Raw genomic sequence first — 17,360 nt, 5'->3', positions numbered from 1 at the left:
TCAGGATCAGTACAGGATAAGTAATGTATGTACACAGTGACTCCACCAGCAGAATAGTGAGTGCAGCTCTGGAGTAAAATACAGGATATAATTTAGGATCAGTAATGTAATGTATGTACACAGTGACTCCACCAGCAGAATAGTGAGTGCAGCTCTGGAGTATAATACAGGATGTAATTTAGGATCAGTAATGTAATGTATGTACACAGTGACTGCAGCAGCAGAATAGTGAGTGCAGCTCTAGAGTATAATACAGGATGTAACTCAGGATCAGTACAGGATAAGTAATGTAATGTATGTACACACTGACTGCACCAGCAGAATAGTGAGTGCAGCTCTGGAGTATAATACAGGATGTAACTCAGGATCAGTACAGGATAAGTAATGTATGTACACAGTGACTCCACCAGCAGAATAGTGAGTGCAGCTCTGGAGTATAATACAGGATGTAACTCAGGATCAGTACAGGATAAGTAATGTAATGTATGTACACAGTGACTCCACCAGCAGAATAGTGAGTGCAGCTCTGGAGTATAATACAGGATGTAACTCAGGATCAGTACAGGATAAGTAATGTATGTACACAGTGACTCCACCAGCAGAATAGTGAGTGCAGCTCTAGAGTATAATACAGGATGTAACTCAGGATCAGTACAGGATAAGTAATGTAATGTATGTACACAGTGACTCCACCAGCAAAATAGTGAGTGCAGCTCTAGAGTATAATGCAGGATGTAACTCAGGATCAGTACAGGATAAGTAATGTAATGTATGTACACACTGACTGCACCAGCAGAATAGTGAGCGCAGCTCTGGAGTATAATACATGATGTAACTCAGGATTAGTACAGGATAAGTAATGTATGTACACAGTGACTCCACCAGCAGAATAGTGAGTGCAGCTCTGGAGTATAATACAGGATGTAATTTAGGATCAGTAATGTAATGTATGTACACAGTGACTCCACCAGCAGAATAGTGAGTGCAGCTCTGGAGTATAATACAGGATGTAATTTAGGATAAGTAATGTAATGTATGTACACAGTGACTCCACCAGCAGAATAGTGAGTGCAGCTCTGGAGTATAATACAGGATGTAACTCAGGATCAGTACAGGATAAGTAATGTAATGTATGTACACAGTGACTGCACCAGTAGAATAGTGAGTGCAGCTCTGGAGTATAATACAGGATGTAACTCAGGATCAGTACAGGTTAAATAATGTATGTACACTGTTACTCCACCAGCAGAACAGCATTTGAGATGAATTGTGATTTCTGCTCCTGCACCCTTTCTTTCTGTCTACTGTATATCATGTAAAGCTGAAAGTGACTTTTCTCTTTTAGCATCCTATTACAAAACGTCAGGTAGCGGGATGGTCTTGTTGGAAGATCTAGTTCTACAACATCTGAACGGCTGTAGTCCATTGTACAGAATTTCAGAATTGCTGCTCTACATCCAACAATGGGTTAAGGACCTCACCTTCTTCTGGGCTTTAGTGCATTAGATCTCAATGTATACTTTTCTGAAGCCCGCTGTATTGTCTAGAGTAATCGCTTGATATCAGATCTGGCCAATTTACATACGTAATTCTTCTTTTATGTGCAGGCTAAGAGCAACTTCGTAAATCAAGCCTATTGGTTTCAGTGTTGCTCTCCAGCTAAGGTCAGGAGGAAGGAGGGATATGCATTATGCTGCTATGGTTTCAGCATGGGACAGGGTGACATGAATATTCTTACAGGTCAAAGGAAGTTCGCTGGCTCGCCCCTCGTACCGAGTATAATGTGCAACGTGTAATATCCTTCATAAAAACAGGAATCACATTTTCATGCATTACAGGCTTGTAATCGCGCTGCCAAGGGAAGATTATACCTCTAAATACAAGTCATAATTTTGAAGTGTAAGCACCATGAATATCATGGAGTATGTTGGACTTGCGTCTAGATTTATATTGCACATTCAAAGGTCAAAAATCCCATATTTCTGCAAAAAACTAACCATATGCTCATAGAAAAACCTTGGTGACAGCACCAAATCTCCATGCTTCTATCATGGCCACTAGAGTTGGGCGAAGCGAGCTTCGGATGCTTCAGAATAATTCTGTACGGAGCTCCATCTCCGTACAGTATTATAATATATAGGCTCCAATGAGCCGAATGTAAGGGCTCACAAAGTCGCGCGTGACTTCCGTACTTGGTTTTTAAAGTGGAAAACAACTTTAAAACTTGAAACGGAACTCAGCTTCGGTTCCGAGGTACTAGTCAGAACGGAAGCCAAGTTTGGTTTCAAGTTTTGAACGAAGCGACTTCAGATTAAGAATCCAAAGCTAGCTTCGCTCAACTCTAATGGCCACCATTGTCACCAAGTAGTCTACGGAACCACTGGAAGAATTTAAAGGAGTTCTCTTATAGAAACTTCTTGATAGACCAGAAAAGCCAAGTCAGTCGAAGACTGTCATCCCAACTGGTCCTAAGGGCGGAGGAGCCAGACAGCTGGTCCCAGTGAAGAAGTGTCAAGCATGTGTGGTCACTCTCTATTAAAGTAAATAGTAGATATGGAGTTGTCAGGATTAGCAGGGGTCCTAGAGCTCTTTCACCCTTGTGCCCTCACAGAAGCGGGACAACCAGCAAGAGACAATATAACAGGGCATAGGCATGAGATATTTGTTGGCAGATCCTGCCTGATTTGGTGGGATCTTCTCTTGTCTGGAAAGCCCATCCTTTACCGGGTTTCCAGCCTATGCAATGGACAGGACATCACTTCTGATGTGGATGGGGCCAGAACTATTAAATTCCCTGGCGCATGTACAAACTGCTGAATCCACCTCATCTGTGCATGCGCCAGGGAGAGGATTGGATCTGACTCTCTGCACAACAGAAGTGACGTCCTGTCCATAGCAGAGGCCGGAAACCTGGTAAAGGACATGATGTCGGTGGATCTGGACTGTGAATGGAACATCATTTCTGCTGTGGATGGGACCAGAACTATTCCTCTCCCTGGTGCTCAAACTCCTAAATCCACCACACCAGTGCATGCGACCTGGAGAGGAATATTGCTGACCTCGTCCACAGTAGAAGTGAGGTCCCATGCATAGCAGAGGTAGCTTTGGACTGAATTTTCTTGAGCCCACCAGAGAAAATGATTCTAGGTTCACCCTTTGCTAGACCTTAGCGGCCCAGCTTCATAAAGGGCCCTGTTTTATAAAGTGCCCATTACTGTGTCTGAACTTGAGCTCACTGGAAGATCCTCGGGTACTCTGGTGGGCCACTCTGACTCTGGGTAAAGTATATGATGTTGATGGACCCTAGATTTTCAGAAGAGGAGCGTCCACAAAGAGGCCGATCCACAAAGCATCAGAACATTAAAGGGGTTATCCGATTTCTGAAACATCCTCCCCATGTGTCCGGGCCCCTCACAGGTAATATACTTACCCCGCACCCGGCGCCACTCCTGGTCCCCACACCACCGCTGGAGCAGCCAGGGCCGGTTTTAGACAAAGTGTGACCCTGGCCAAAATTGAGGCCAAAAGTGGGGCCCCAAATCCTGAAATATTGGACTAGCAGTCTGACAGGACTTTGTAGGCACGGACAGCGGTTGCAACCACAGCAGCTGAGTGCAGAATGCCACATCATCTCTCTTTAGCCTTCCCACTGTAAACTACCGATCCTGCAGCCTCTTTGGGTATGTTCACACAGAGTATTTTCTGTGCTTGAAAAAACCTAATGCAGAATCTGCATCAGGTTTTTTTTATGTGTTTTTTTTCTGACTAATTTTATAAAACACTTTTTGATGCATTTTTTGGCGTGGATTTTTATTCCTTTCCTTCTTTTCAATGGGAATTCTGGACATGGACCCCGCATTATGAATGGCCAGGGCACTTCTGTTTTTCCATGATGCAGTTTAAAAAAACCACAAGCTGGAAAAAAAGGGATGTCCCATCCGGATCCCTGAAGTGAAGGGAGAGCACAATGTGCATGATTGGTTCTCCTCCATTATACTATGAGTGTTCTGATAATAGCTGATCACTGGCAATTCCATAGCAGTGAATAGAGATAATGCTGCGCATGCACACTATTATGGGGGACCTGTGGAGGACACACTGTTATGGGGGACCTGTAGATGACACACTGTTATGGGGGACCTGTGGATGACACACTGTTATGGGGGACCTGTGGATGACACACTATTATGGGGGACCTGTGGATGACACACTGTTATGGGGGACCTGTGGATGATACACTATTATGGGGGACCTGTGGATGTCACACTGTTATGGAGGACCTGTGAATGACACACCGTTATGGGGGACGTGCGAATGACACACTGTTATGGAGGATCTGTGAAAGACACACTGTTATGGAGGATCTGTGAATGACATTGTTATGGGGGGGGGGGGTTTATGGATGACACTGTTATGGGGTACCTGTGGATGGCACTGTTATGGGGGACCTGTGGATGACACACTGTTATGGGGGACTGGGGATGACACACTGTTATTGAGGTTCTGTGGATGACACTGTTATGGAGGATCTGTGGATGACACTGGTATGGGGGGTCTATGGATGACACTGTTATGGGGTACCTGTGGATGACACTGTTATGGAGGACCTGTGGATGACACACTGTTATGGGGGACCTGTGGATGACACACTGTTATGGATGTTGTGTGGATGACACTGTTATGGGAGGTATATGGATGACACTGTTATGGAGTACCTGTGGATGGCACTGTTATGGGGGACCTGTGGATGACACACTGTTATGGGGTATCTGTGGATGACACACTGTTATGGGGGACCTGTGGATGACACACTGTTATGGGGGACCTGTGGAGGACACACTGTTATGGGGGACCAGTGGAGGACACACTGTTATGGGGGACCAGTGGAGGACACACTGTTATGGGGGACCTGTGGAGGACACACTGTTATGGGGGACCTGTGGAGGACACACTGTTATGGGGGACCTGTGGAGGACACACTGTTATGGAGGATCTGTGGATGACACTGGTATGGGGGGTCTATGGATGACACTGTTATGGGGTACCTGTGGATGACACTGTTATGGAGCACCTGTGGATGACACACTGTTATGGGGGACCTGTGGATGACACACTGTTATGGAGGTTCTGTGGATGACACTGTTATGGGGGGGTATATGGATGACACTGTTATGGAGTACCTGTGGATGGCACACTGTTATGGGGTATCTGTGGAGGACACACTGTTATGGGGGACCTGTGGAGGACACACTGTTATGGGGGACCTGTGGAGGACACACTGTTATGGGGGACCTGTGGAGGACACTGTGGATGACACTGTTATGGGGGGTCTATGGATGACACTGTTATGGGGTACCTGTGAATGACACTGTTATGGGGGGTCTATGGATGACACCGTTATGGAGAACCTGTGGATTAGGGTTGTTGCAGGTATCAAATAATCAATACTTTTGTACCGGTATCGATTCGATACCGGGATTTGACATTTACCGGTGCTAAGCTGCGCTACTGCACAGCCTAGTATCAGAGAACATGGCTCGTGCTGCTCTCAGTGCGCTCCATGTTCTCAGCAGCACAGGGGAGGAGTCACTCTGAGGGGTTAACTGCTGCGGATCGCAGCACCCTGTCATAGAGGTCGGGTGCCGGCTATGTGATTCTGCCGCCGGCACCTGCCTCCTGTATTTGTATTAAAAGGTTACTTATCTTCATTGGTGGCGCAGTGCGCCCCCCCCCCCTTCCCCCAGTACTAAAAACATTGGTGGTGCACTGCGTCCCCCAACCCCCCCAGTATTATAATCATTGGTGGCAGTGGCCACAGGGTCCCCTCCCCTCCTCATTGGTGGCAGTGGAAGTGGAGTATCGCAATACTTTTCTATGGTATCGAAATCTAATCAAAATTTTGGTATTGCAACAACCCTACTGTGGATGACACTGTTTTGGGGATCTGTGGAGGACACACTGTTATGGGGATCTGTAGAGGACACACTGTTATGGGGATCTGTGGAGGACACACTGTTATAGGGGATCTGTGAATGACATACTGTTATGGGGGATCTGTGGAGGACACACTGTTATAGGGGATCTGTGAATGACACACTGTTATGGGGGATCTGTGGAGGACACACTGTTATGGGGGATCTGGCTGTGATACGGCCACAATGTGTGACATAGCTTTACAGATTCCTTTATTAGCAGTCCTGGTCTGCTCCCCCCAAGTACTGGGGAAAATAAAAGACACTGCTAATTTGGACTCAGGTTCTTAATCTATACTCCATCTTCCCCCCCCCCCCCCCCCCCCATTAACAATGCAGACCACCTAAACAATGTTGTCCTCATTAGTTTAACTAGAGCCCTCTATGGCTCAGACAGCCATGTGGTAATTGAAAGCAGCACGGCCACTTCACAAGGACCACACGAGCATGTCGTTTGGTTGTGCCCTGGAGTCACACGGAGCCCACAGGACACAAGGAGCTCACACAGAGGCACAGGGAGCTCATACAGTGGGGTCACACAGGGGGGGGGGGGGGGGGGAGGCACAGAAAGCACACACAGCGGGCACAGGGAGCATAGGGAGCTCACACAGCATGCACCAGGAGCTCACACAGTGTGCACAGGAGGGAGCACCCAGGGTGGGGGCACAGGGAGCACCCGGGGGGGCACAGGGAGCGCACACAGTGGGGTCACATGGGGGGGGAGGCACAGAAAGCACACACAGCGGGCACAGGGAGCATAGGGAGCTCACACAGCATGCACCAGGAGCTCACACAGTGTGCACAGGAGGGAGCACCCAGGGTGGGGGCACAGGGAGCACACAGGAGGGAGCACACAGGGGGCACAGGGAGCGCACAAGAGGGGGCACAGGGAGTGCACAGGAGGGAGCACACGGGGGGGGCACAGGGAGCACACAGGGGGGGGCACAGGGAGCACACAGGAGGGGGCACAGGGTCCACACAGGAGGGGGCACAGGGGAAACACAGAGCTGACAGTGGGGGGCCCCTTTTGCCCTATTTCCCCCGCCTAACGCCAGCCCAATCACCCGCGATGATAGGGAGGCTCGTCCTTGTCTCCCATTGGCTGCTCCTCCCCCTGACACCGGATGTTTTCATCGGTGTTCAGGGACAAGCAGCAGCGGCGGTGTGGGGACCAGGAGCGGGGTAAGTATATTACCTGTGAGGGGCCCGGCACACGGGGGGATGTTTCAGAAATCGGATAACCCCTTTAACAACATTTCTTCTACAAGCGTGCAACGTGTAATTAAGGAGGGTTTGCACTGCAGGAAACACTGGGTCCCAAAAGAGCTCTTTGGTGATGCGCCTTTGGGGTTTTTAAGTGTATTTTTTAGGAGGTGTGGGAATACAGCCAGAACTGTAAAATTTGGTTCTGGCCAAGGACACATATGGAGAAAATATATATTTTGGGACTTTCCCTCCACAGTATAAGCTGAAATCTATAAAAATAAGCAAAAAAACCCCATATCTAGCTGAAGGGACCTGTACATGTATCTAATCTAACAATCAGGCTGCAGTTGCTCTTTCCTATCTATGCAGCTATCTGGACTAAATCTGAGAAGAAAATGACCAGGCTACAGAGGAATTTCATGCGGATCCCACATTGTACATAAACAGCTTACATCATTACATTTTTGTACAACAAGTATAAAGGAGCTGCTTTAATCTCAGTAAAATAAGCTAAAATCCTGGCAAACACACAGATGGCGCTCGGAACAATGCAAGTATGCTGGTGTATATACACTGCTCGGTCTCCAGTCCAGAACTTAGAGGTCAACCAGAGGAATAGTTAGGATCCAAGAAAACAACCTCTGGATGATGTGATGTCACCAGAGAAGATCGTATCTTACCTCTTGAGTGCCTGCTTCAAGGTCAGTCATGCCAATCACCGAGAAGTCCCCGTACCGGTCACCATTGGCGTCGATGGACACTTGCCCAGCGATACCTGCAGAATGGTATTCCGAGAATTAGGGAAGGAGTTACTTCTCTCGCCTCACCAGTCCAAGTCAAACATAACAAAGGGAGTCTGAAGAATTCTTGACCAACCCATGCAATGAGAAGTCTCATCAACCTCCAGTACTTCTGTTGGTTTTTTCAAATGGCACTGAAGCTTTACCATAATGTCTGCATTCCTAAATATCTGAGACCGGTCGGCATTCACAACATTTATTAAAGATTAATAGGCATAAAAAAATCTGTGTAAAAACTGTAAGCAGCTGAATTCTCAGCTATGAAGTCTTGTTAACGTGCTCTCCTGGGATGGTAGGATAAGTAATGTAATTATACAGTGACTCCACCAGCAGAATAGCGAGTGCAGCTCTGGAGGATAATACAGGATGTAACTCAGGATCAGTACAGGATAAGTAATGTAATTATACAGTGACTCCACCAGCAGAATAGTGAGTGCAGCTCTGGAGGATAATACAGGATGTAACTCAGGATCAGTACAGGATAAGTAATGTAATTATACAGTGACTCCACCAGCAGAATAGTGAGTGCAGCTCTGGAGGATAATACAGGATGTAACTCAGGATCAGTACAGGAGAAGTAATGTAATGTATGGACACAGTGACTCCACCAGCAGAATAGTGAGTGCAGCTCTGGAGTATAATACAGGATGTAACTCAGAATCAGTACAGGATAAGTTATGTAATGTATGTACACAGTGACTCCACCAGCAGAATAGTGAGTGCAGCTCTGGAGTATAATACAGGATGTAACTCAGGATCGGTACAGGATAAGTAATGTATCTACACAGTGACTCCACCAGCAGAATAGTGAGTGCAGCTCTGGAGTATAATACAGGATGTAACCCAGGATCAGTACAGGATAAGTAATGTGATGTATGTACACAGTGACTCCACCAGCAGAATAGTGAGTGCAGCTCTGTAGTATAATACAGGATGTAACTCAGGATCAGTACAGGATAAGTAATGTAATGTATGTACACAGTGACTCCACCAGCAGAATAGTAAGTGCAGCTCTGGAGTATAATACAGGATGTAACTCAGGATCAGTACAGGATAAGTAATGTAATGTATGTACACAGTGACTGCACCAGCAGAAGAGTGCAGCTCTGGAGTATAATACAGGACGAAACTTCATATCTCTAAGTTATGAGTATTATAAAATTGTGTACCACAAAACTTTTTCTGAATATTTTTCTATTTACATTGAAACGATGATCATGCTCATTACAAAACTTTTTTTTATTTTCTGAATAAAAGTACGTATTTTCCTAACTTTTAACATGCTTATGGTGAAGTACTCAAATCTCCAGCTCAACATGATTGATTTTAATGAACCCTGGGGAGCCTAAGAAAATCCCCTACTTGTCTGGATAAAAATATTATTCTTTAAAAGGAAAAAATCCAGAATTTCAAATGGATCTATAATTTAAGAAAACACGCACTTAACTTGCAATATTGGATTTTTACCTCAGAGATTTTTCCTAATCACACTTTTAAACAGATGTTTTAAAAAAAAAAAAAAAAAACTCCTTCAGAATAACTACTGCAATTATTTAAAGATCTTTCAGACAGCAAGGATCTTTATGACTAAAGAGTATTCTGCCCGACCTCCTGCAGAAGAATTTCATAGCAAATATTTCTATTTTGATTCATTTTACTCTTACATCTGATTATTTATAAAGGAAGCAAAAAACTCCCACACTGTATGTGTGTACTCATTTTAAGGTCATATATTTTTTGAACAATTGTGGTAAAACAGCAGCTTTTTTGCTACAGTTTTTGTAAAAAGAATGCAACATGTGGGTTTACTGAGCCTACAGTCTGTAACACATAAAATGTGATGTAAAAAAGATAAATAGTAGATAGATAGATAGATAGATAGACAGATAGACAGGTGTTGCCACCATGGAAGCAGGGATATTGGCTGCTATGGGGCCCAAACTCAGGAAGGGGCCCAGGAGGAGGACAAACCGCTTTATTTTCAGGGCCCAGGGTGTGGTGAGTAGAATGCTCCTAGTCCTAGCACTGGTTTTACTCACCGCTCCCTCGTCTTCTTCTCCAGGCACCTGCTCTGCATTAACTTCTGGTGGCACACAGCTTCAGGACGGGATGTAGTGGAGCGCACTGTGACCTGACACTGTGCGACATCATGTCTACATTGTAGTGCGTGCCAAGACAAGACAGTGCGGCATGAAGAGCAAAGGTGCCCGCAGGAGAAGAAGAGAGGCGAGTAGTATTTTTTTTATTTTTTTGGTCTGGTGTGAGGTCTGCATAAAGGGAACCAAGGGGGGCCTTGTTTAAAAATTTGCTGTGGAGCCCAGTCAGTTCTAGTTATACCACTAGATAGATAGATAAATAGATAGATAGATAGATAGATAGATATGAGATAGATAGATAGATATGAGATAGATAGATATGAGATAGATAGATAGATAGATAGATATGAGATAGATAGATAGATATGAGATAGATAATAGATAGATAGATAGATAGATTAATAGATAGATAGATAGATATGAGACAGACATGATAGATAGATAGATAATAGATAGATATGAGATAGATAGATAGATAGATAGATAATAGATAGATAGATAGATAGATAGATAGATAGATAGATATGAGATAGATAGATAGATAGATATAAGATAGATAGATATGGGAGAGATAGATAATAGATAGATAGATAGATAGATAGATAGATAGATAGATAGATAGATATGAGATAGATAGATAGATAGATATAAGATAGATAGGTAGATAGATACAGGGGCGTAGCTATAGGGGGTGCAGAGGTAGCAGTCGCTACCGGGCCCAGGAGCCTGAGGGGCCCCAAAGACCCTTGTGCCATATAGGAGGACACTGGAATTATAGAAAGTACAATTTTTGCCTCAGGTGGCATGAAGGCTATGTGTTTCCCTGTCCCTTGCCACAAAGTACTGAGGGAAGGGGGGCCCAAGCTGAACTCTTGCACCAGGGCCCATGAGCCTTTAGCTTTGCCCCTGGATAGATAGATAGATAGATAGATAGATAGATAGATAGATAATAGATAGATGATAGATAGATAGATAGATAAATAGATTAATAGATAACAGACAGATAATAGACAGATAATAGACAGATAATAGACAGATAACAGACAGATAACAGACAGATAACAGACAGATAATGGACAGATAATAGATAGATAACAGACAGATAATAGACAGATAATGGACAGATAATAGACAGATAATGGACAGGTAATAGACAGGTAATAGACAGATAATAGACAGATAATAGATAGATAATAGACAGATAACAGACAGATAATAGATAGATAATAGACAGATAACAGACAGATAATAGATAGATAGACAGATAACAGACAGATAATAGACAGATAATAGACAGATAATAGACAGGTAATAGACAGGTAATAGACAGGTAATAGACAGATAATAGACAGATAATAGACAGATAATAGACAGATAACAGACAGATAATAGATAGATAGACAGATAACAGACAGATAATAGACAGATAATAGATAGATAACAGACAGATAACAGACAGATAATGGACAGATAATAGACCGATAACAGACAGATAATAGATAGATAGACAGATAACAGACAGATAATAGACAGATAATAGATAGATAACAGACAGATAACAGACAGATAATGGACAGATAATAGACAGATAACAGACAGATAACAGACAGATAACAGACAGATAACAGACAGATAATGGACAGATAATGGACAGATAATAGACAGATAATGGACAGGTAATAGACAGGTAATAGACAGATAATAGACAGATAATAGATAGATAATAGACAGATAACAGACAGATAATAGATAGATAATAGACAGATAACAGACAGATAATAGATAGATAGACAGATAACAGACAGATAATAGACAGATAATAGACAGATAATAGACAGGTAATAGACAGGTAATAGACAGATAATAGACAGATAATAGACAGATAATAGACAGATAACAGACAGATAATAGATAGATAGACAGATAACAGACAGATAACAGACAGATAATAGACAGATAACAGACAGATAACAGACAGATAATGGACAGATAATAGACCGATAACAGACAGATAATAGACAGATAACAGACAGATAACAGACAGATAACAGACAGATAACGGACAGATAACGGACAGATAATGGACAGATAATAGACAGATAACAGACAGATAACAGACAGATAACAGACAGATAACAGACAGATAACGGACAGATAATGGACAGATAATAGACAGATAATAGACAGGTAATAGACAGGTAATAGACAGATAATGGACAGATAACAGACAGATAACAGACAGATAACAGACAGATAACAGACAGATAATAGACAGGTAATAGACAGATAATGGACAGATAACAGACAGATAACAGACAGATAACAGACAGATAATAGATAGATAATAGACAGATAGACAGATAACAGACAGATAATAGACAGATAATAGACAGGTAATAGATAGATAATAGACAGATAGACAGATAACAGACAGATAACAGACAGATAATAGACAGATAACAGACAGATAATAGATAATAGACAGATAATAGACAGCTATATCTGGGATGCAGTGGTGACAGTGCTTGTATGTATAAATAGACTACACAAACATTGTGCTATAAAACACAGCCGCGACCATCTAATAATTAACAAGTTCTTCCGCCATCTCTTGTGCTGCTTGGCAGGAAAAAGAAAGTCAAATAAGGACTCCCCCGGAGAATATAAACACGCAAATGTTGTCACCCACCAACTCCTAGGAAAACTCATTATGTCTGGAGGCACTCCGCTGTCATCGCTGCTGTGACAATTATCGCCACTTGTCTGTGATTATTCCTGTCTATTCAGCTTCCAGATAGAAGTGTATACAACCATGTTATAAATTACGGTATATACAGGTGCACATGTACAGTATACAGAGGTGATGGTGTCTGTAGAGCATTGTGAAATATGTCGGCGCTATATAAGTGAGTAAAATAAATAAAATACACATGGAGGCAAGACTGCTATAACTGACAGATCTATTCTTACCAGATCCCATTGACTTTAAAGGGCATCTGTCAGCAGTTTTGTGCCTATGACACCGGCTGACCTGTTACATGTGCGCTTGCCAGCTGAAGGCACCATGTACATATGTGCCCGCATCGCTGAGTTGCCGTTACACCTCCAACTGCCGAGCACTTCGCACTTTGACTGACAGGGCCAGGCAGTGTAAACATGATCATGGACACTAGAAGAAAGTAGACAGTGTTTTCCTAACCCTCGACATCCCTTTATTGTTAGACTATCCCCTGGACAGCCCGGGCCCTGCTGCTACGGGGCAACCGGGCACTGGTTCACCTGACATTCCTGGGCCCACTGCAACTCGGCTCCATGGCACCATGAACACTGAACTCTGCTGCCTCGATGAACTTTTATTCTGCATCTATGAAATCACTCCCATCATATTTCTACGCAATCTTCTCCCCAAAACCATTTTCCTCTGAGCTGGTTACTTCTTTATAAATGGCTGAAAGATAGCTGGATCCAGCACATTCAGGACATGATTAGACTTGGAGAGGATTCTGTGTCTTGAGATAAGATGACATTCGGGAACCAGGATGTAAGGTCCACGGTGGTTTCCAGACCACACGGCTAGATAGTTTTTTTTTATTAATCTCTGCCTTTCACAACAACATGTCAAGCAATGGAAAGAAAAACGAATTGTCCATGAGCAGATGAAGCAGAGTCGAGGTCCTGGGGCCAAAGTTGGGCTTACTGTAGCAGCAGAGTAAGAGAAGTTCTGCCCTGGGCTACAAATGTTACACTTGGCATCTCTCTACCCCTTTAGTAGACAACCTCATGCCCGACCTGTCCTCAGGGCGGCTTTAATCATAGGACAAGCAGCACCCCTGTGGGGTATCACATGAGGTATCGGGATGGGTTTGGAAGGATGTACTGTATGTAGTAGTAGTAGTAGTAGTGACCCTGGGGGTGTCTTAGGCACTGTATAGGGGCATGTGTGGCTAGCACTTCAGGACGATATCTCTGTGGCAGCTATGTAACGCCCCTGAGGTGCATTACCGCCTTTTACACCTCCTCACTGTCTTCTATGGTTAATATAATGTCATCATATATATTCATTTCCAGGTCCTGTATAATGTGGATATTCTTTTCCATGTAAATGTTATGTTCAAGTGGGATATGCCTGGTCCACCAGCAGATTGCGGCAGTAATGGCAGAGCTACCTTGCCTAGAATGGAGCCCTTCTTTCCATTCTAGCTCTCTCTAGGAGAGTGAGGAGTTTACTTAGAGTCAGTGGAGAGTACCCCCTGCTTGGGGAAGGAAGCAGGAGCCCGTCCCTCCTGGACGAGCCTTTCTTAGGCCAGCTAGAGCACCTTCAGCTCTGCTGGACATAGAGGCCAAAGCCTTGAGCCTCAAAAGCCAGGAAGGAAGTTCCCTGGATACTACTAAAGAGACTAGACTACAGAAATTGTACAGCATAGAGGAAAAGTTTCCTTTTTAATCCTGTCAGTACAGCAGAGCCAGAGAGCAACTGATGTAGCATAGCCGAGTATGTTTGCATGCCAGAATTAATGCCAACGCCTGCTGGTGACCAAGACAAAGTTGGAAGATTGTTTCCTAATGAACGTTTACCGAAGTAAATCAGTTATCAACTTCAACCCAAGGTCTGGACTCAATTTATCTAATCATCCCCTTAACCAACTACCCCCTTTTCTGCAACGGACGACTACGCCTGGTGTTGTGTGTATGTGGAGACTAAGGACCTGCGAGCTTCTATTGACATTCCTACTACGTGGGCACAATTGTTGTTCAAGTTTCAAGCAAAAGCTCAGTTTTTCCTCACAATCTGACTCCTTACATTGTATGCAATGTTCATAATTTTTTTTTTCCTAACAAATGTTCACTTTAAGTGAAAAAAATTAAAATAAAATAAAAAAAATGAGGGAATAAAGGGTGAGAGGTCAAGGTCTCTACTGAAAACGTCACTTTGCGTGAGGTGGTGCCAGTTTGTACTGAACTCTGGTCCCATTGACATTAATACTAAGTGGGCACAATTGGCGTTTCTATGTTTCAAATAAAACTTTCCTTGGGGCCCCCCAAAAATGCCACATCTGTCCTAGTCTATGATATCCCCCCAACCATGGCTGCAGGGATTTTGTAGTCCCGTCTTGATGCTCTGTAGGTTCCTCTAGGTAAGTGATGCTCAATCTGCGGCCTTCCAGCTGTTGCAAAACTTCAACTTCATGCATGTCTTAATAGCTGTAGGCTGTTGAGGCATGCTGGGATTTATAGTTTTGCAACAGCTGGAGGGCCACCGGTTGGGCCTCCCTGCTGTAGGTGACTACCAGTACAGCAGCTTGTACTCTGCCAATGCTCTGCCATGTTCCAGGGCCATATGAAAGAATTTGATATCCCTCCCCCCAGCTGCCCCTCTTTTGTCGCAAGGCAGACTATATGGAAAATGTACTGCGCAGGTTGTTTGACGGTTCCCTGGATTTTACCTTCATACGTTCTGTTCCACATCCGCTGCACAAGTTTCTCTCCGTCCTTTTTGCTGTAGCCGCTCTTCACTAGTTCATGTAAGGCCAGGGCATAAAGGATGATGGCATCATGAAAACCTTCTACAAACATGTTGACCTGAAATAGAAGAGGGTAATGGTGAATACAAACTACACTTTTAAAGGGTATGTGTTATCAGGCAATGAACATTCATTCTTTAACTTTAAACTTTCAAAAAAACTTTAGCGACCATCCAACATTTTTTACGGTAACCTTCGAATATTGCATTACTCACACTGGCCACTAGAGCACACAGTAGGCTGATGCTGCCTGTTTTCTATTGCTGTGTAGACTGGGACACAGTAAGCAGAGTCATCTCATTATTATAAAAGGAGGTGGGGGGGGGGGGATACTGACAGTTTTAGAACAGAATAATAAATCTTATGATAGTATCAAAGCTGAATCAGGCAGATTTGCCAGAAGTCTGGAAAGGCCTGGTGGCTGTAATGGCGGCCACACTGGTAGCTAATCTAATCCTACAGAAATGTTTTTTTAATACTTCTGCAGACTCATCTATCTTTTGCTTGTTTCATGATCGCTCCCACTGCTGTGTCTGGATTCTGCTTGACATACCATCTCCAGACCAGAGCAAGAATCAGACCGCGCACTCTGCACAATAACACTCTGCTCAGCGCTGCCAAGAAAACGCTTCTACATCCTCCAGATAAGTGACAAGAGTAACATGAAATGCCAGAACCCAAGACAAGAAGAACAGAACACAATGTGGAAACGTAAGCGAGCAGTGACTGACGCTGACATATGAGATAATCCGTAGAACACATCTCCGGGGATCACCCATGCCTAGACTCCAATTTCTTTCTAAGCAATGTAGCAGAGCTAAGTTTGTCATAATTGTGGTGATACTACATTGGATGGTAGATATGGTCTTTCTCCTCCTGAACAGCAAGAATGCCTTTCGAGAGTCTGGGAGAATTGGGGCAACCAGTTGCAATCCAGCGCACAATGGTAGGAATGTCGGCACGGCGAGCCTGAAGATGTACATAATGGAGTTAAAGGGGATAACTATTAGATCGGTAGGGGTCTTACCACTGGGACTCCCACCAATCACAAGAATGGGTATCCCATACTCTTCGGAGCCCCCCTGAAATAAACAGAGCAGCAGGTCGGGCAGCTTCGGAAATAGTTGAGCGCCGTCTCCGGAACCATAGAGATGAATGGAAAGGCAGTGCACATGCTCGACATGCCGCTCCGTTCAATTCAGTTACTCAGAGGGGTGTGGGGTACCCGTTCTTGTTATTGGTGGTGGTCAAAGCAGTAGGACCCACAACAATCGAATAGTTATCCACTATCCTGTGCACTAGACACACACAAGAAGAACGGAAAATATCCAGGAAGCGAGTGCGCAGACGCGGGATCTCAGCGCTAGACCGATGGGTCTAGAGATGTCAATCAAAAGACATGGGGGTGTGAATAGGTGCAGAAGGCCAGCATTAGCAATGAACGGGGGCGTCGCAGGAGCAGTGCTCGGAAGGCATAAGCTCGCCTCCGACTGCTCAAATTCCTCATTAGCATATTTTTTTAAGTAGCTTTTTCTGCCTAACCGGACCGCTGATATGAGAAATAAAGGTATGTTTTTTGTCTCCATCGTTGGCCCTACCAGGCTATATGCTCTGATCTATGATCTGGGTGACAGAGCCTCTTTAATTTGCATTGACTTATTGATACAGAATAATTAACATAATCCAACGCTTTTTGATACATTTTTTGTTGGCCAAATTCCCTAAAAACTGCCCTGATTAGGAGCCCAGGAGTCTAAGTAAATG

General features: G+C 44.1%; 1 protein-coding gene across 2 annotated transcripts in view; it reads right to left on the bottom strand.

The window, feature by feature from the left end:
* Positions 1 to 17,360, bottom strand: part of NPR3 (natriuretic peptide receptor 3) — an 86,412-nt gene that overhangs the window by 7,187 nt on the left and 61,865 nt on the right. For both annotated transcript variants that reach the window (XM_040421003.1, XM_040421004.1), the window contains exons 4-5: positions 15,519 to 15,654; positions 7,859 to 7,953 (exon numbers count right to left, since the gene is read on the bottom strand). In XM_040421003.1, coding sequence (XP_040276937.1) covers positions 7,859 to 7,953; positions 15,519 to 15,654 — 231 coding nt within the window. The remainder of the gene's footprint in view (positions 1 to 7,858; positions 7,954 to 15,518; positions 15,655 to 17,360) is intronic.

Source organism: Bufo bufo, chromosome 2, assembly GCF_905171765.1.
Source record: "Bufo bufo chromosome 2, aBufBuf1.1, whole genome shotgun sequence".
NCBI lineage: Eukaryota > Metazoa > Chordata > Amphibia > Anura > Bufonidae > Bufo > Bufo bufo.
The sequence above is the reverse complement of the archived record's forward strand: the minus strand, read 5'-3'. Positions and strand labels throughout refer to the sequence as shown.